This window comes from Siniperca chuatsi, linkage group LG7, assembly GCF_020085105.1.
Source record: "Siniperca chuatsi isolate FFG_IHB_CAS linkage group LG7, ASM2008510v1, whole genome shotgun sequence".
NCBI classification, from domain to species: domain Eukaryota; kingdom Metazoa; phylum Chordata; class Actinopteri; order Centrarchiformes; family Sinipercidae; genus Siniperca; species Siniperca chuatsi.
The window spans coordinates 13,541,034-13,561,401 of NC_058048.1; the positions used below are offsets into that span (position 1 = coordinate 13,541,034).

A 20,368-nucleotide genomic window follows, 5' to 3' on the forward strand; every position below is an offset into this window, starting at 1 on the left:
CTAGTATGTAGAGTGGGGAGAAGCGGACAGAGGGGGGCGGCGCTGGCCCTCCCCCTGTAACACTAGGCTCCGTCAGGCGGAGGGATGGAGATGTGAGGCGAGCAGCAGCATGCTCCCACTGACTGACAGCGAGAAAAACCAACAATGAAAAAAGTATTACGAGCGGGGCAGAAATGCCCCATGCAAGGAGCGGTGTGGTGATAGTGTGGTTGTCCCGCAATGAGCCGCCGACCCCCGGACCGGTGTGGAGCTGGACGGGACATGAGGGCAGCCTGGATCCTGACTGTGACTTCCCTCATCACCGCTCAGACTGCCGGAGGATCGCCGCTGCTGCTGGACCCCGAGGTGCTACTGTCAGAAAATAGCTTTTAGACCCGGTAGTGTTTGGTAGATAGGCACAAAATCCATAACTGAATTTAATGTAGGCTATATTTAAAAAGTACAAGGAAGTTACCTTAAGATATAAAAGTTGCATGATGAAAAAACAAACTACTGCATAAGGAAATAAAGTAACCTGTAGGCATGCTAGCATTAACACTGTTTTGTTTGGGGTCTTTAAACGCCAAAAAAATAAAAACATTTAACGTTGTTTGTCGTCTTTATACTTAATGACTTAATTTATATAATTTTTAGATGTTCGGGTTTGAGAACTCAGCTGTAAAACAGTTAGAAGCTGCTTAATATCTGTCATTGGTGTTGGCTAACTAAGATTTGTTATTACTTCTCTGGGGTCTGATTGACCCCAAAGATAAGCCAGGTCAATATGTAAGATAACATGCTGTACATTTCTGACACACAAAAGGAGTGTATTTATTTCATGGATAGCCTTATATAACAGAAAACACTGCTGTAGATACATTAAACGAATTTTGTTGTGAAACTAATTTTTATAACAATCTGTCTGAAGAAATATATTTCTAAGTACTGAGGAAAAGTTGAATGTAACAAATACTGCTGCATGTTTAGTTTATGGTGTAAAATAACCCTTAATGTGACCATTTACTGACACATTTAGACCATGTCGGCCATATACTACAGCTGCATAAAGTGACATACTGGGAGACCAAATTGGGATTTTACAATTTAATTGCCTCACTGTGGTTTGGACTGCGCTATTTAAATTTCACAGCTGTCTTTGGTGGCAAGATTTTCTTCATTCAAGCTGTAAGACCATATAGCATTAGGCTATGACATGTGTTCCCTACAACTTTACTCTTGTTCTTACATAAAACAAAGCCTTCTGGCACGTTTCAATGTCTCTAACGGGACAAAGAGACATTTTTGTTGCACATTCCTGCTTGACGAACATCTGTCATCTCCTCAATTTTAATTTCCATCCCACCTTCACCACATCTGTAATCATAGCTGCGCCTGCTGTTGTCTGAACATGAAACCTGCTACATACACATGAGAGATCATAATATTAAACCATCCACATGGCTAATCTCAGACCACAATGCAACAACATCTGTTGTCATGTACCCTGTTGGTTCATTTTTCTTTTTTTTTTTTTTTTTTTTTTTACAGTTTTTTACATGTTAAACTTCAGAACTATTCTCGGCAAGGACACCCCAGGGGTTTCTCTCTCTTATGGGTGGTCCAGATCTATACATCTGCCTTGGCAACCTACAGCAGTTACAGTACAAAATTATCTGTACACTTTTATGATATCTTTTTTTTTTTTCCTTCATGGGGAGGTTTGCCTCTCTGGGGATTTACCAGAGTGTGTTCTTATGAGATGCAAAGTGTAACTGTGAGATTGTTGGTCTGTAAAATCAACCACATCATCCAAAAAGTCACCTTACTATCTTTAAAAAAAGCACATTTTTACAGAAGGGCTACAATAATGACTGGAAAGCACTCTTCTGTTTGGTTTATGCGTTAAGTTGGAGCATTTCTGAAGCAGTACTAACGAGTGTTGTAACAATTGCAGGTTTTTCTGGAGAAGTACGGCTACCTCCATCAGGACAACCACATCCACAATGCAGTCGAGATGCAGTCAGCTATCTGGTAGGTGGTAAAGCTGGTCTTCATCTACTAAAGCTTTTTCTTGGTGATTAGCCCGAGCCAACATCAATGTCAGAAATCACAACGGCTCATAAGAAGTCCTAAAATGAATGCGATATGATTTTAGAACAGTGATACAGCGGTTCAGAGTTAGCTGGTTGTGTTCATCAGGGGGGAGGGGGAGCTCGGTGTGGGACAAGCCCCGGGGCTGGACGTCAGTGCAGGGCAGTAAAACACACCCTCACCTCTGCACCGGGAAACCTCTCCTGAACCCTCTCTGAACCATCCGGGAATTTCAAGGACCTCGCCCTCTGGCCCGTATACTGACTGTACTATACTGGAAACTGATTGAAAAGCTTTGCTTGGACTGAGTGTTAGTAGGTAGTAAACTGTGTGTGGCTGACCAACATCTCATGGAGTGCAGATGAAATCTTGCCATTTAGCTAAATCTGGTACCTTTAGATCACACTGATGTTTATTAATGTCAGCTGTCTCTGGTAAATAAAGTGAGTAAAGGCCATGGTCATGTAAACTATGCAACAATGGATCAGGGTTTTACCAATTTTACTTGTGATTAGCTTCAAAATGTTTAAGCTTGTAGTCTCAGACATTAAAATGATAAATGGTTGTAAATAACCATCCTTCCATCCTTCCACTGTCTATTTTGAGAAACAGTACCACTGACAATGCTAACATGGCTTCATGACACCAGACGTACCCATTTAAGAATTACATATCTTTATTCAGCTGCATTATATATGAGCAATGTGTGAATCCTCGATCCCCCAGCAACCTAAGCGCCTGGCATAGCTTTGAGGCGCTGACTGACAGTGCAAACATCAATATACTGCAAATCTTTAATTGCTCCTCTCAGAAACACAGGAGGACTACATTTTGTTAAGTCGAAAGTCTCAGACTGGGTATCCAGTTAGTTTTAAATTCTGGTTAAATCTTATGTTGTTGATTGAAAAGCCAAATGCCTGTTCAGGAAGAGCATCATGCAAACATTTCCTCTCTGCAGCGAGTTCCAGTGGTTGTCCCGGCTTCCGGTCACGGGTGAGCTTGACGGCGCCACCCTGAGGCAGATGTCGGAGCCCCGCTGTGGGGTGTCGGATGAGGGCAGCCAGCAGATCTGGGCTCAGAGAGTAAACGCCATTTTCACCGGAAAGAGAGCCGCTGTCAGACGACCACAGCGCCGCAGGAGGCGCTCTGCTGCGCAAGGTATTGTGTGTACATTTGTATGACTCCGTGTGTGTTTTTAGTATCTATATGAGAGAGCATTTATGTTTCTGTGCAGTGAAGACTTGTTTGCAAGCTGTGATATCATTCATTGCCTTGCATGTGGAGGTTTTTCGTGTCCTGTTGTGGAGTGGTCATAAAGAGCCAACTGGGAGGGTCCACCTCTGGAAACTAAAGCACTAAATAGGGTGAGGGGTGGAATTAAAGCAGGTGGAGTGGCTGATGCTGCATGTGTCAGCCTGGTTGATTCCTGCTTTTACCTGCAATTACACAAGTCCATGTATTGTGGATGTCTAGGTGAAAACCTTAACTTCAGTTTTGAGAATCAATTGATTCTGAAAACAGTGTCCAGATGACTACGACTAAAACCTTTTTAACGATAGAACACTCCTGGACAAATGAGGGACTATACCGTCTCATTTTTCATCTGTAGTGTATGAGTTACATGCTCCTCTGTGGGTTGAGAAAGTTTGAGAATCCCTCATGTCAAACGGACCACTTTATCCACCGGATAGTTTTTCTCAGTTTGTAAAATGATTTGGGAGGCATCAGGGCTTCTCCGAACAACAGCAATGTATCCTGCAGCTCCGGTTTCCAGTTTCTCTTTGGACTCTGCACCTGAGCAAATTCCTCTAGAAATCTGTAATTCCAAGTTGTGTCCCTACAAATACAGCAGTTTTCCTTTAAAGAATTATCGAGGCTCCTTTAGATTATCCTAATTTTCTGCTATATATAGAGACAGTAATAAAAGCATTCATTCGTGAGCAGATCACTGCAATTTGAACTGGCTAAAGACTGCAGGATTTAGAGTGTTTAACGGTGGTTAAGAGTGCAGCTGAGCACTGCCAGATTTCTTGAGTAATTGAGCACAAGGTCCTCCCCTTCTAGCTTAGTGTGCTTTACAGAGAATTACCAGGTGGTGTAATTTCTCCCCTCTTATAAACATGTGTGGGAGATACTGAGTTGAGCTGGGGCAAAACCTTTAAAACTATAATGGATTTTTTTATACCCTATATGCATTAGCTATTAAGGTGACGGCATATTCAGTTGGGGTTGATGAAGCCATATTGCTCGGGGAATCTGTGTCTGTCTGTATGTTAGAAGGATATCTCAAAAATCAATCAATCAAAGTCAGAGCACAGGCCCAGGAGTCAATTCTTCTTCTTTTTGCATGGATCTGGATCCATTTCCACCCTGTTATATAGAGTTAGAGGCTGCATGTTAACACACTATATGTTTGTGTCATTTATGACTTGTGTTTACATCCCTCTTTGGTGCTGTCATTCCTCAATTCATCCATTGTGAATGAGCAGCAGCAGCAGCCTGGTGCCTCCAGCCTCATGGTGTGTGAAGCCTCTGAATTCCTTCCTGTCACTGACGAGGTTGGCTCATGTTCAGGGAATGCAGCGGTGGCTGATGTTTGCTGCTGCCTCTTCGTGTCAGTACCTGACATGTTCCCTGTGGTAAACACATCCATAACTGACTGACTGGATTACGTTGTTTGCCAGACTGGCTGGCTGTCTCAATGGCCAGATAGCTTACTGGCTAAATGAGTAGATATCTTGCTGAGTGACTGTCTGTTTGGATGGATTACAGCCTGTTCTTGATTAAGACAACAACTCTCTGTCATTATTCTAGTCCCAGACATGACTCATATGACAGTTGGCTGTATTATTACACAAAGAGCAGCATTAACGGCAGATACTTTTACATCCTCCTCTTTCAGATCTGGCTTCATATATCCACTGATGTAGTTTAGCAATGTGATAACTTAATTGTGAGTGGCAGTATAGTAAATCTGTGTAACCACCGCCTTGTACTCAAACATTAGTTTGCTTTGTCATACAGTGGCAGCAGATTTCTGCCTGTGACTTGCAGAATGTTTACTGGAAGAGCTTTCTGTTTGGGTAGAGCATTTGGTCTGACAGATTCAGACTGTGTAAAATGCCAGTGAGACCTGCCTGTTAGATGAACTTTAAATTACTCAGCACTTGGGTGGCAGTAACCTTTGATTTGAAGGCCTCACCTTGCGTACAGCCCTTGGTTTTATGGATGGAAATGTTAGTCGCTTGGTCGGCCCACCGCTTTGGTCCAGACTGAAATATCTCAACACCTACTGGATGGTTCACCAAGCAATGTTGTACAGACATTCAGTGTCCCCAGAGAACGAATCAGTCTGACTGTACCGATCCCTGACTTTTCCTCTAACGCCATTAAGTTCCCATTTGTGGTTGTGAGTGAAATGTTTTGACAATAATTGGATGGATTCAGTTAAATGTGGTGAAGACATTCATGTCACCCTCGATGAATTGTAATCACTTTGGCAATTCCTTAACTTTTCATCTCTTTTCAAAATTTAAGTTTGTCCAATACTTTAATTTATGACCAAATACCTTCAAAACTAATGACATTCCCACCAGCCTCAGCGGTACTTTGTGTTCAGTGCTAATTAGCTAATGTTAGCATTCTAACACGCTAAACTAAGGCAGTGACCATGGTGAACTAGAATACCTGCTAAACATCAGCATGGTAACATTGCCATTGTGAGCATGTTAGCATGCGGACATTTAGCAGCACAGTGCCTAAGTGCAGCATCACAGAGCTGCTAGCATGGCTGCAGACTCTTCTTGTTATTTCTGGATATCAAACTATAAAAGTATGATTCAAATGCTGTCTTGCAATTTAAACTGCGCTGCAGTCCATGATTTGTTTTTGTTTCTCGACTTTGTTCGATAGTAAGAGTGAATGAGCAAGTTTGAATTTAACATAATATCTTTATTTATTTTACACATAAAATTTAATTGAGAATAGGTCTCAGAAAGTTAATTTTATATAGATGATTCTAGTTCACAAGGGGTGGCCAATACCACAAGATTTGGTATCGGCCACCTAGTAATTCAAGGGCCAGAATCACAGATGTCAAAACCATTACAGATACATTTTATTATTAAAAGCAGCTAATCATGTAGGAGAGGATCTTTTATTAGGTGAATGCATCATTAATAGGATACTTCTGAATACATTTACGTTACCACCCAATCATTTGCCAGACATTAAGCCTTTATTTTTACTATGTTCTGTTAATTATTTAATCACATGCATGTTAAAACGCTAGACCGTTTTAATGGTAAAAGTATCAATACTCAAAACAAGTTAGTATCAGTAGTATTCATATTTCAGGTATCGGTCCACCCACCCCTATAGTTTACCGCTTTTCTCTATAGTTAGGATACCGGCGCGCCAAGCCATCTGTGACTTAAACTTAATGCTTAGCTCTTTGAGCTGTTTGTCCTTGACAGCTGACAGTGGCTGCTAAACCCAGCCTGCAGGCCACAGCAGCATGCAGATGAGTCAGCCTGTTTATTCGCTCTCAGCTGTGGTGTGATGTGATTTGGTTTTGTGTGAACATGGCTGCCATCTGAGCTTCCTGGAAACTGAAAACAGACCTTGACTTGTGGTGGAATCTGATGGTCGTTCCCACTGATATTTACAGAGCTGACATTCTACCACCCTTGTCCAAGATAAGCCCTGTAAGTGCAATAGGTGTGTGTCTGTGTGTTTTTCAGAGGTGTGTACTTACGGATCTGTGGCCTGCCCTGGAAACTGTTTATTGCCATTTTACAACATTTCACCAACATTCAACAGCTAATTTTACACTCTTTCAGGAGAGTACACATATTGGAGTTCAGGGCTTTGCTTACTAGAGCTGCAACAAATGCTTGATTTAAAGTCAATTCAGTGATTGACAGAAAATTAATTGGCAACTATTTTGATAATTGATTATTTTTTTAAGCGAAAATGCCTACATTTTAAGCCTTTCTGTGTTTCATACCATTTTAAATCGAAAATGGCTGGTACACTGTCGGCTGACAAAACAAGCCATGTGATGATGCCACATTGAGTTCTGGGAAATCGTGGTGGGCATTTGTAGCTATGCTAACAGCGCGGCACTAGGGATGGCAATGTCAGTCGATCAGTCCACCGCTTTGGTCCATACTGAAATATATCAATATCTACAGGATGGATTGGCACAAAATGTTGTACAGACATTTATTGGCCCCAAAGGATGAATCCTTATTACTTTGGTGATCCCCTGATTTTGCCTTTACCGCCACCATGAGGTTGACATTTGTGTTTTTTAGTGAAATATCTCAACAACTATTAGATGGATTGCCATGAAATTTGGTACACACATTCACGTCCCCCTCAGGATGAATTGCACTAACTTTGATCGCCTAACTTTTCATCTATAATACTTTGGTTGACGACCAATTGCCTGCAAAACTAGAGAAATCCCCAGCAGCCTCAGCTGTACTTTGTGGTTAGCGCTGATTAGCAAATGTTAGCATGCTAAAACGCTGAGATGGTGAACCCGGTAAACATAAGCAGGTTAGCACTGTCATTGTGAGCATGTTAGCATGCTGACCTAGCTGTGTCAAGCAGCCTCCAAGTTGACACCAGTAACAAAAAAAATCTCTCTGTACCTCGACAAACAATAACTTTGGCTATCAGATAATCTCAGTCACTTCCTAATGTCTGTGATAACCCACCCACCCCACACTGCTGCTATGGAGGGCATCATGGTAATTGCTTCCATAAGGGAAGTCGGGGAATGTCTTGTGTATCTGACTTCCTGGCCTCTCTGCTGTCCTCGGGGACCTCTTACTCTGCGGCGGTCTGGGATGGAGATCTATACACATCATGTGGTAACAAGCCTGATGCATATAGTTCATCTGGGAGGGAAAAAATTAAGCTGGGTTGAGAAAGCCAGGGAGTGTGTTCAAGTGTCTGTCTTACTGAGAACCTGATCAGATATCAAACTGTGTTTAAAAATCAAGACTTTTAAAGGAAAATGCAGGTTGTAATGGCAGCGACATTACTCCTGAGGTTGAATTCTTACTTCCTTGTATCTTGTTTTTCATTCTTTCTTGAATTTAAATCACTGGGATGACTTGTATTAACCCCCATACAAATATAGTATGCAAGACCCTGCTGCTTCCACGCTTTCCATCTAATATTTTTGTGCATCATTGTAACAAAACTACTTGATCCTACTAGGATCAAGTTTACACAACTCTCACGTTTACGCCAATATTTGTGTTGAGTTGCTGCTGAAGCACAAATTCTGTTTGTGTGTTTACACAAACAGAAACGCACACACTCATGTCATTGCCAAACCCATGTCTTAATGGCTCCAGATATTTCCGTTTCTCCAGGGTGCTATTGAGCTCTCATGGCAATTCACAGTATGTAGTGCATACCTCTTGTTTATCGCTCACATCTTTCAAACGACTCTCTGCTGTATTTAACCGAGCACAAATGGCATCAAAATAACTCGAAGGTCCACATTCTCAAAGCCGACTGCCTCAGTCCTCCGCGTACGACTGAGCAGAAGTGCGTAATGTGCAGACCTCCCACTCACATTTGGCCTCCACGTCGGTGCAAACGTACATCGACCACATCTTTAAATATTTTGCTTGAGTTATCTTGCCACTTTCTGGTTAGTCTTCAAATGTGAAAGTATGTGTAAATTTATAAAGCCCTTGTGGCAAGTCATCCAAAGTGCATTACCTGCTACACAGGCTACTTCCTGTGGATTTGATTCTAGCACTAATTCTGTTTTACCTTCTCAAGACCTCTTACCAATACAAGTACAAATACTACTAAAGGGCAGTACCCTCATTTTGTTAGAGTTATTACCACTGCACACTTTTTGTCTGTGTGTCAGACAGACTCCAAACCTTAACACTACAATATAAGCAATATGTAAAATATTGGGAAAATTGACTATATAAGATGTAACCCATTCCATATGTGATTGAAAGACCCTGTTCCTTTGTTGGAAGGTTTGTCTGTAGCCATTTCCATGGAAATGATTTACTATTTAAAATAAAATTATTTTAAAGGAGATATTCATCCTGCATTATACGTTTACTTGGGATTTTGCCCAGGTATAATGTAACAAAAGAGCAATCCTCTTCTATTCCAAATATTTCTTACTCTTTAGCAATCTCTTGCCAATATGAAAACATCTGAGGATCAAAAGCCCAGAAAATATGAAAGAAATGTCAAGAAATGTTAGATTTTTTCGCAGAGATGATTTAGATGATTATTACACCTTAAAATTATCTTCTGGTTTAAAATGTATTCACCAACTCCTTCACCAGCTCTGTCCACTCTCGAACTTGAACAGTCAGAGCAAGCATCCAGCCTCTCCAGCTGCCTCTCCCAAAAGGTTCATATCATCTAATGGTTGTTTCCTGCGAGGCAGCCTCTCTGTCTGCTTGTTGTGAATGTGTGGCCACATGGTTGAGTGTGTGTGTGTTTGCTGTTGTGTTTGCTTTGTCTCCAGATTGCTACATTGTGTGTGTATATATTGAAGGGATTAGCGTTTTGTAAATTAAAGACTGAACAAATGTGAGATTCGGAAGTTTGCGACACATGTAACTATGTCTAAGCTGAGAAAACACAGACGCGTGTTGAAGTTAAGTGAGGTGTGTTGTTCAGAGTGCTTGTTAGTTTACCCAGCTGTGAGCTAACATGGTTAACATCCTATCATTTTGGCTCTGCCTGTTGGATGTGGAGAGGCTTCAAAACATCACAGCGGAACACAGGATTGATATGGCATCCGGATTCATAATACAGATATGCAAGATGTAAATACATAGCTACTCTAGCAACTAATAATAATATAAACTGTTTGCGACAGAAAAACAGCCAGATTAGTTGGATGAAAACAAATTGTATGGTCTCAGTGTGTATATATTTGTTTGAAGGAATTTGTCAGATGCGTTCTCAGTGACGGGAATTTGAGAAAGCCATCGAGCCCGAGCCCAAGAAGAAGAAGAAGTCGATTTTAAAAATGGGTAACAAATATATACATTTTAAAAAAGGCTAACTAATTTCCCAAAACAGCTGGGCGCTGTAGTTTTTAGCACTCAAACAAGTAAATTATGCATTTATGGGCTATTTTCAGCCATGGATTTGGTGCGTTAGTGAGTATTTACGGCAGCAGGATGATGTATTTAGGGTTGACTCAAAATAAACCACAGTGTTCATCGTAATGAAGGATTGATGTGTTTTTAACAGTTTTTGTGTGGACAGTGGAGCTCTGTGGCACAGAGGAAGAAGCTTTATCAGGCTTTTGCTACACAGAAAATACATGTTAGCAGGATCAATTGGATCATTGTTGGTTTTGGTCTTTTCATGGGGTTTGTTGACAGTAAGAAAAATATAGAGTAACACCAGACTTATCCTTTTAATTTATCAGTCAGGTTATACAAATAGCAGTTTTGTAGTTTGAGTTGTATTTGTGTTTGTTTGCTCAGTCAGTGATAGTGAAGGCAGCTGTGCATCGTTACATCCTCTAATCAGTGATTGTTGTGGAAGGAAGGTCAAACTTTTCTCAAGAAAATTACCTTAAATTAAAGTTGATTCACTCATGGGTGTGCTGTTGATTTTCTTTCTCTTCTGAGTTGTTTTTAAACTTCCCAGGGTTTGTGTGTTTTGTTAACATTTTTGTGCATGGACTCCTGCCTACAGTTCTGCTTTTGTAAGTTATCCAGTGCCAACCAACATCTATATCTCTATATGGTGTGGCAGCACTACAAGGACAAATATAATAATTCCCTCAAATGTCCAACTACGTGTGTGATTCCAGTTCAAAACGGAAATATTGTAGTAGTGGCTTCACATGCAACAACAAAATAATGAGCATGATTTGAACCCACAAATTACATTTTTTTATGAAGTCAACCGAAATGAGTGTTGGAAAATGATTAACGTTACTTTCCAGGAAGTTTCCGTTTTGTCCTTTGTTTCCTTTGTTAATTCATACTTATTTATTATTTTAGCCCAGTTTTCATCTCTCTGGAACAGAAGAAAATGTCCCATGCCATTCAAAAATGTAACTCTAATAACTCATTTGTGTTGGATTACTACAATAAATGATGTTTTACAGATGAGTAGTTGAAATATTCTTGCTCACAGCAACACTGCCAGGGTTTTGTCTTTTGGTTATCTGTTGACTTGAGCTTATCTGCAGTTGTATTGGCTCTAAGTTTGTGATGAATAAGATTGTGAGCTTCATACCTGCATGTCTCATATCTCTGTTCCTCTCTCTCTCTCTCTCTCTGTGGGTGTTCTCCAGCTGAGAAGTGGTACAAACAACATCTGACCTACCAGATAGTGAACTGGCCTCGCCACCTGTCTCTGGGCTCCGTGCGGCTGGCGGTGCGCGCTGCCTTCCAGCTGTGGAGCAATGTGTCGGGCCTGGTGTTCCAGGAGGCCCCTGAAGGTCCCGCAGACATCCGGCTGGCCTTTTATGAGGGAGACCACAACGATGGGGCCAGCAACGCCTTCGACGGACCAGGTCAGTAGACAACCACACATTGACTCAAGTCATCACTGATCTATCTATCTGAGCATGTTTTCATTTGTAACACTGAATAGGGAGAATTTGTCATAGTTTTAATTAGTGTGTGTGATGATTGTTTTGTGTTATGATCTTGTGTATGTAATTTGTTCTCAGGTCTCTCTTGCAAAAGAGATCTTGAGCCCAACTTCCTGAATCAATACAGCTTAACAGGTCCTACTGTTTATGTGTGCACAGAAACCGGATTACTGAGAATAAACCAGATTAAGATAATACACACTTGATTACACACTCTGCGCTAACCTGGATTACACAATAACAAGAGTTTGTAAACTGATCAGGAAGCATGTGTGGTCACCTGCAGGTAACATTGTATTAGTGCCACAAATGGATATAGGATTTTTTAACATTGATGAATTTACAGAGCACTTTAATGCATTTTTGCTCACAGTGTTAGTCGTTAGCATGAAAGCTTTCCCACTCTCACTGTTGCAGCTATGGTATGATATAGTTTTGAGCAATGGTTTCTCATCACTGAGTGCACGTTTGAGTTGTGAGCAGTGATTTTAACCTTCTCAGACTGTTTCATTTCAATCATTTTAATAACAAGTTTATTTGTATAGCACGTTGCCACAACAAGGCTATTCCATGTGCTTTACATGAAACATAAAATAGACAAGATATAAAAGAAATACAAGGCAATATAAAGATACACATAAATAGGGTTTTAAAAGAATTGAATAGAAGATGAAATTATGCTAAAACAGAATAAGTATATAATAAGTGTGAAGTACAAAGTGGGTTTACCGGTTGATGATAATAATACAGTATAAAGTAATAGTGCATGAACTGTCAAGTTAAGTGTAGCTATTAAAATTATAATGAGATGGAGGATATTGCAATGAAAATAAACCAACCAATCAACAACTGAGCAGTTACTTTTAAATTTGCTGCAGTTTGCAGGTTTAACTGTGCAACACAGGATTCTGAACCGAGCCACCACTCGACGTATGTAAATGTATAACTTTATTTTGGTCGGATATGACTGCTGATCTGTAATGTGACTGATACTGTGCGACACTCAGCCTCTATCTGTTTCAGGAGGAACTCTGGCTCACGCCTTCCTGCCTCGCCGGGGGGAAGCCCACTTCGACAGGGCAGAGAGGTGGACGCTAAACGGACACAAGGGACACAACCTGTTCATGGTGACCGCCCACGAGATCGGACACACTCTGGGACTGGAGCACTCCCCCGTCCGTCACTCCCTGATGTCACCATACTACAGGAAGCTCGGCCGCAGCCTGGTGCTGAGCTGGGATGACATCATCGCAGTGCAGCAGCTGTACGGTGAGATGACGGTGCTTTTTTACGGCGATCTATTCAACCTCGCAGATCCTATCTGGGGGTTTATTGTGTCTCGTCCCGATCCAAACATGTCCAAGATGCCAAATGAAGCTTAACGGCTACTCAAGGGGAATGTTTTCTTTGTGAAATGGAAAGTGTGTGGTCCCGGGGTCATGAGGAGTGTTAAATGTAGCACCTTCTCTGGACACAGAGAGATATTTTTACCACTTTCCCCCTCAGGTTTAAAGTCTGAAAGGTTGAAAAAAAAGCACTTTAGTTGACAGATGACAAATGTCTCACTGTTTGGCCTCAGGTCAGCTCAGTTAAAGATGGTGAAATTAGGTTGCCGTTCAGAATGAACTATTATTGGAATACACTTGTTAAGAAACCAGACTGTCTTTGAGGAAATGCAGAAGTGGAGTCATTTTTGCTCTGTTGCCCATTAAATTGGGACTCGTGGCACTGAGCTGTGAAAAGGCCAGAGAGGGAACCCTAAAGGCCACCAGTTGCAAACACAGAACAAGAATGAGTAGAACGGCAAAGCCTGTTGAGAGTTACCACAGTTCAATAAAACCTGGATCTGACAAAAAAAGACCTTAACAGTTTTTAAAATGTATTAATATCCGAGTAGTATCTTCCTGGCTGTTTGTCTTCGCCCATTTAAGTGTGCAACACATTCTTGGGAAACAAAGCTCACAGCTATGAATGTGATTAAAAGTCCATGGCAGCATTATTTGTGGAAGAGAGCACTTGATTTATAGAACAGAGAGAAAAAAAAAGTTTTTTAGTGTTTTTAGTTGAGTTTATCTTTAACAGCATTAGGAGTCGGTTTCACTTCTGTGGCCTCTTAGCTGCTGGGAGAAGTAGCATTGACTGAGGGCAGCAGAGGTGGTGTGATCGTCAAAATAACGCTCTGCCCTAAAACGCACGCGCGCACACACACACACACACACACACACACACACACAGTGACTTCACTACTGGCAGGAGGGCTGGTTTTCACTCCTTCTTTTTAAACAACACCCACAAAACACACAGATATACACACTCAGTGGCCTGTCTGTGTGTTATTATTATCATCCAGCCTCTCAGTGCTACACACAGTGTTTACCTGGTAGATTGCTGGTGTTGTAGCAGAGTGCGGGAGCATTACATACGTCTTTGTGTATGACAAATATAATAGTTTCTGTTTTCCGTGAGTGTGTTGTCCCTCCTGGCATGTGCGAGGCAGGTTTCCACATGTGCAGAGTTCTCCTTATTGCGTGTTTTCTCTGCTGCTAAGAAACTGATTCCACTGCAGCAGTTGCACAAGAACACTTTCTAACTTGTTTGCACCAAAAATAGCCTCTGCAACAACTCGGCCCTCCTCTATGAAGATGTGGTACCCTGAATGTACAAGATGCAAAAATGCATAAAGTTACTTTCCCTGCTTTGACCTTAAAATGAGGTGTAAAACAGCTGCAAGTGAAGACACATCTCATTTGGATAATTCAGCTCTGAAATTGAGATTCAGCTCAACAGAAGCTCGGAGGCAGGCCGCATCCACATGCTTCCTTTTTCTGTTTAATATCTGAGTCCCATCTGCTTTGCCTTTGCAAATATTCTGGCCTCAGCTTCCTAAAATGGTATCTGCCAGCCTTTTCACCTCAGGGCCTCCCTTATTCCCTCTGCATACAAAAAAAAAACATCAGCTGACCACCCTGCTGCCTCGGCCAAGCCACCGCTCAGACACACATCTTCATTTTCAGCTCAGTTACACTCGATAACCACAGCACTTAATGCCACTTTGATTTATTATGTGACCATCGAAACTACCATTAAATTAATAGCGACTAATGAGCAGCAATTAGAACAGATGATAAGTTTTAAGTTGGTCATTGAGCTGTATGTGTTTTGCTTTTACACTGAAAGCTGAACCTGAGAATGTTTGTTTATCAGCCTTTAAAGAAAGAAAAGACAGCTCACTCTGATAACTTCTTTTATTGCTTCACAAAACGTTTTCCAGGATTCTTTGGTTGGCGCTCAGATGGAGTTTAGCAAAATGCAACTTTTTTCATGTCTGCTCATCAACGGACATCATCCCCCCTCTTCCCCGTGGCAGTAATTTCTGCAGACTGCAGCTGCTCCCACGTAAATGTCAAGCAGCTCCAGAGACAGACGTGGACAAGAACTGCACTTGTCAGGACTTAAAGATATGTGCTTTAGGCAGTGTGTATGTGTATGTGAACCATTCCTGGTGTTGGCATTGTGCAGATGTGAGGCAGCCTGAATATGTCAGCCTCCAGAGCTCTGATTGCTCTTTGACAAGAAACATGAAAACCCTCGCTCGAAGTATCGTATATTAAAGGCACACGCTTGTGGTAATTCTGCCTTATAAGACTATGTTTGTACAGTATGTATGATGAACAGCAGTGGTGGAGGGTGGAAGTATTCAGATCCTTTACTTAAGTAAAAGTGCTGCCACAATGTAAAAATACTTCATAAATACAAATACTATCTTCATTGAAAATGTTACTGGGCTAAAATAATAAAAAGTACATATTATTAGCAAAATACACTTAAAGTATCAAAAGCGGGCCCCTGTGAGTGTTATCGTATTAAATATATTATTATTATTACTGATGCATTAATGTGTAAGTAACGTTTTACTGTTGTAGTTGGTCAAGGTGGATCTAATTTGAACAATTACATATACTGTTAGTTTAATGGAGTCAAAGGTGCAGTGTTTCCCACTGAAATGTAGTGGAATAGAAGAATGGGAATACTCAAGTAAAGTACAAGTAAATCAAATGTGTACTTAAGTACAGTACTTGAGTAAATGTACTTAGTTACAGTACATTCCACCGCTGGTGATATCAGTATACTCTGTGTGCAGATTGTAATGTTGAGTAGTACTGTAGTATCTTGCACAATAAGCACATTTAGATCCCCTGTGTATGGCAGGAGGAACACATTCTCCTGTGTATGAATGTCAGTGGTAAGAAAGTAACTACTGTTCAAGTACTATACTTGATCAAAATTTTAAAGGTATTTGTGCTTTACTTGATTATTTTCATTTTATGCTTCTTTATACTTTTACTCCACTAAATTTCAGGGGAAAAATTGTACTTATTACTCCAATGAAGCTACGGTTACAAAATATTACAAAACATGTGATCATCTAATAAAATATGATGCATTTTATAGATTAAATTACCAAACCATATATGAAGTTGTTAAAATGAACTCCATCTCGACATTAAATTCTGCTAATGCTGCATAACAGTATGAAAAACAACTTTTACTTTTAATACTGTAAGCACATTTTTCTAATAATACTCCCATACTGAATACAATTTTGAGTGCAGGATTGTTACTTTTAATGGAGTATTTTTGCATTGCATTTTTAAACTTAAGATCTGAATACTTGAATACTGATGAATGTAAGGAGGTTTTGTGTTTGATTGAAGTCAGACATCCAGCCCTTATCTTACAACACAGCTCTCTCTCTCTCTCTCTCACACACACACACACACACACAGAGCTTTTATGGGCAGCTGTCCATGTGTTATCCACTCAGATATGTATATATCTATTTTTCCTGCTTCCTCCTGTTCTTGGGTGTGCTAATTTTCCACCTCCTACACAAATGTTTGTTCAGCTCCTTGCAAACAAAATGGCTGTAATCACGTCTAAAGCACCATCACTTACTCTTTGTGCTTTGGTATGTTGCGCTTTTTCCTTTTGTTCAGCTTTGATTCTTCCTTTATTCTTACGATCTCATGTGCCAGGAATCTGCTCTATGAATAAAAAAAAAAAAGAGTAGGTGGGCTCTTTTTTTTTTGTGCTAAAATTTCCATAAGTTTGTTTATGGTTCCAGTGTGCGCTAGAGTCCTTTGTTTATTTCCTGTGCAGTATAATGTCATCCATCAGTATCCATCAACCCAGCCACATCTTGTAATGGACAATTTAAATATTAACATTATCCTGTTTGTCTTTCCATTTGTTCCCATGCTGTCCCATTTAGAAAATACTTAAATTGCTTTTGGCATGCAGGAGAAATTACTGTCTGTCCTCACAGCTTTGTTTGGTCACCGGAGGGTTTAAATAATCGTCTCTATATAACCAAATTATTTGTGGGAAAGTTACAGCTGGACAGACAACAACCTACTGAAAGTGATATGACATATTCAAAGTGGATTCATCTTTCACGCCCTTGTCTGCTGCCTTTCACTTCATTGTTTTGTTGCTTTGTTTTTGTGTTCAGGTAAGCCGTCAGGTGGCCGCCCAGTAAGGCTGCCCGGCCAGGTTTTGCACGCCGCGCTGCAGGAGTGGGAGTTCACAGAGCTTCACAACGGGCATCAGACCACAGGGCAGCCTCTGTACTGCCAGGGTGTCTTCGATGCCATCACTATGGGTGAGGTCCAAGTGAAATATTAGAAAATGACATTCAGCCACATCCTTCATGACTGTGGTTACTGGTGTGGCTTCGAAAAGCTGAAAAACAAAACCCTACAGCAACTAAAGTGAATCCTGTTATCTTTTTAAAGTTGCTGGACAAAGCTATATTAAAATGACTTTAAATGAAACAAAACAGGAATGAAAGCATGCTGATGAAGACAGCGAGATGCAGTTGAAATCTCTGGAAAAAGCTCCCAAGTGGACCTCGAGCTATTTTGTCAAACTACTGTTTTTAAGGTCAAGAATGAACTTTCTTTAATGTGGTACACGTGCAATTACCCTTGCTTTTTCTTTTCTGTTTGTGTGTATCCAGACCAGAATGAGACAGTGCTGGTGTTTCGGGGCAGTGTGTACTGGACGGTGTCAGCTGAAGGTGGTGTGAGCGGCCCGCTGCCTCTCCGTCAGCGCTGGTCTGACCTCCCTCCGGCCATCGAGGCTGCTGCCTTCTCCCCGCTGGACTCCAAGTGGTATTTTTTCAAAGGTAGTACTGCTTCACTGAGCTCATTAATGTGGCTCACACTTCCTTTTAAAGACATTCCCTAACCTATTGCCTAACTTCACATATCAGCTAAAGCCCCCAAAATAGATTCTATTGTGCCTTTTTAAATAGGAAAGTGCTATTTAAAGACTATACTGCACTGAAGCCTCAGCTGTAGTCTTAAAGTAGCTTCACCTTTGTGCTAAAGGCTAATGACTCATTTATTGCCAAGTTTAACCTTCCTGCTAAGGGCCAACACCTGACAGTGTTATCTAGATTCTACTTATCTGCTAAATGCAGAACGTTTTATGCAAGATACAGACGCTCTACTATAAGGCATTATTTACACTTAAATCATCTCCACCTTTTTCTCTGTCCTTTGTTGTCTGCGAACTAAGAGTCACTGTCGAAACGCTGCTCTCACCAGTAGCAGTGTGCATTTTCCTCAAGACGCTGAACCCTGAATACTTGTTCATTCTGAACCTCTCTGGAGAAAAGTGCAAGATACAAGTCCTTACTGTCTTTTGCAAGGGTTGCGCATAGTTTTAAAAGAGCAGAGCTTATTGCATCTCTGTACTTGGATAGAAATCTTAAGTCAAACTCACTTGGCCACTTGCTCTTTAAAAGATGAAAATACTGTCAACGTTATGATGTTATGTGAAATGTTAAATACTGGATGAATTTGTGGAGCTACTATGATCAAATATAGTATGATGGTGCTTTGGAAATGATTTCTGCAAAAAAAATTTAATTTCCTGAAGCTTAAATTGTTTTATTGTAGATTTATAGAATTTGTAACTTAACCTTTTCCTCCTCATTTCGTGGTGTGCAGGGAAGCGGATGTGGCGCTACACTGGCAGCGTGCTGGACCCCGGCTTCCCCAAGAGGAGCAGTGAGTTGGGGCTGCCTCGCCACCCCGACTGCGCCTTCTATTACGCTCCTCTGGGTCACATGGTCCTCTTCAAGGGCTCCCGCTACTCTGTGCTTAACCTCAAAACCCTGCGCCAAGAACCCTACTACCCCCGCAGGCTGACAGACTGGACTGGTGTGCCAAAGGGGACCAATGGGGTGCTGACCCGTCCAGACGGGCGTCTCTACCTGTTCAGAGAACAGCGGTTCTGGAGATTTGACCCGGTCAAGGTGCGAGTCACCAGAGAGGGCCAGTGGGCCAAGGATCTGAGCTGGACTGGTTGCAGCAATGCTCCTCAGAGCAACAACATCCTTTGACCAGCAGGGGGAGCTGTAAGCTTCAGATGTGCAATTTGTTGACATATACTGTAACATAAAGTTGCTATAATTTTTTCAGGCTAAACCCACAGAGTTTATATGTTGCAAAAGGAGCCTAGCTCAGCAAACTCATGCCATGAAGAGATTCAACAAAATTAAACCCACTTGGTTTATTTATTTTGCACATATTTATACTGCAGAGCAATGGACATTGCTGTATATGGATGTGCAACTATAGCCTCATTAATACGGTTTAGATAATGATGGGACTGTGCACTCTTAAGTGAGCAGACAAAAAACTGTTTTTTAGGTTGGAGCTATGCTTTTAAAACCATCTTCTTTTCTCTTGTAGTATTTGCACACTGACAGAGAAACCAAAAGACGTGTTATGTGTGTCTTCTGCAATGTCATTAACATATGTAACATATTAATAATAATAAAACTTTATTGGTTGTACATGCTTTTATCTCCTCACGCCTTGATTATTGTAAGAGTCTGTTCACTTGTCTTAATCAAAAAACTTACAACTTAAACACTTACAACTTACTGTACAGAACTCAGCTGCTAGGCTGTTAACCAGGACCAAGAGGTACGACCTCATCACACCTGTTTTAGCCGCTTTACATTGGCTCCCTGTTTGTTTTAGAATTGATTTTAAGATCTTGTTGATTACTTTTAAGGCTCTTCATGGCCTGGCTCCAGATTATATTTTAGACCTTGTAATCACCTTCACGTAGTTTGAGATCTTCAAGCAGGGGTCTCCTGTCTGTTCCTGAGTCCAGGATGAAAACTAAGGGGGACAGAGCTTTTGCTATCAGGGCACCGAGGCTCTGGAACAACTTGCCCGAAGAAATTAGGTTGTCTGAGTCAGTGTCTTTGTTTAAGTCTCTTCTCAAAACACATTTTTATCTGAAAGCATATCCTGATTTTACCTGAACTGGCTGTTTATTTTATTGCTTTTGTATATTTTATGTTTTATTTCTTTATATTTCATCATTCACTGTGGTATTTTATTTTTCTTGTTGTGAAGGACTTTGTACTTTGTTTTGATAAGTGCTTTATAAATAAAGTTTATTATTATTATTATTAACATATTGTATAAATAACTGTTACTTACTTTGGCCTGTGATTGTGTGTTCGCTCCTAATTGCTTGCTGTAGTAGAAGGTCTAAATCCTGATCATTGACTCCCAGTACAGCACTTAACTACCTGAGGTGCCCAGCGTTATGTGAAATCACATTTCTGATTCACAGCAAGTT

The 20,368-nt window shown here is 40.9% G+C and overlaps 1 protein-coding gene across 1 annotated transcript; it reads left to right on the top strand.

Annotated features, from left to right (window-relative positions):
* The first annotated feature begins 66 nt into the window (after positions 1-66).
* mmp28 (matrix metallopeptidase 28) lies at positions 67-19,565 on the top strand. The gene is made up of 8 exons (XM_044201497.1): positions 67-345; positions 1,934-2,010; positions 3,029-3,228; positions 11,396-11,617; positions 12,722-12,967; positions 17,211-17,360; positions 17,718-17,885; positions 18,715-19,565. The coding sequence occupies exons 1-8, from the start codon at positions 220-222 to the stop codon at positions 19,107-19,109; spliced, it is 1,584 nt and encodes a 527-aa protein (XP_044057432.1). The 5' UTR covers positions 67-219; the 3' UTR covers positions 19,110-19,565.
* The last annotated feature ends 803 nt before the right edge of the window (positions 19,566-20,368 follow it).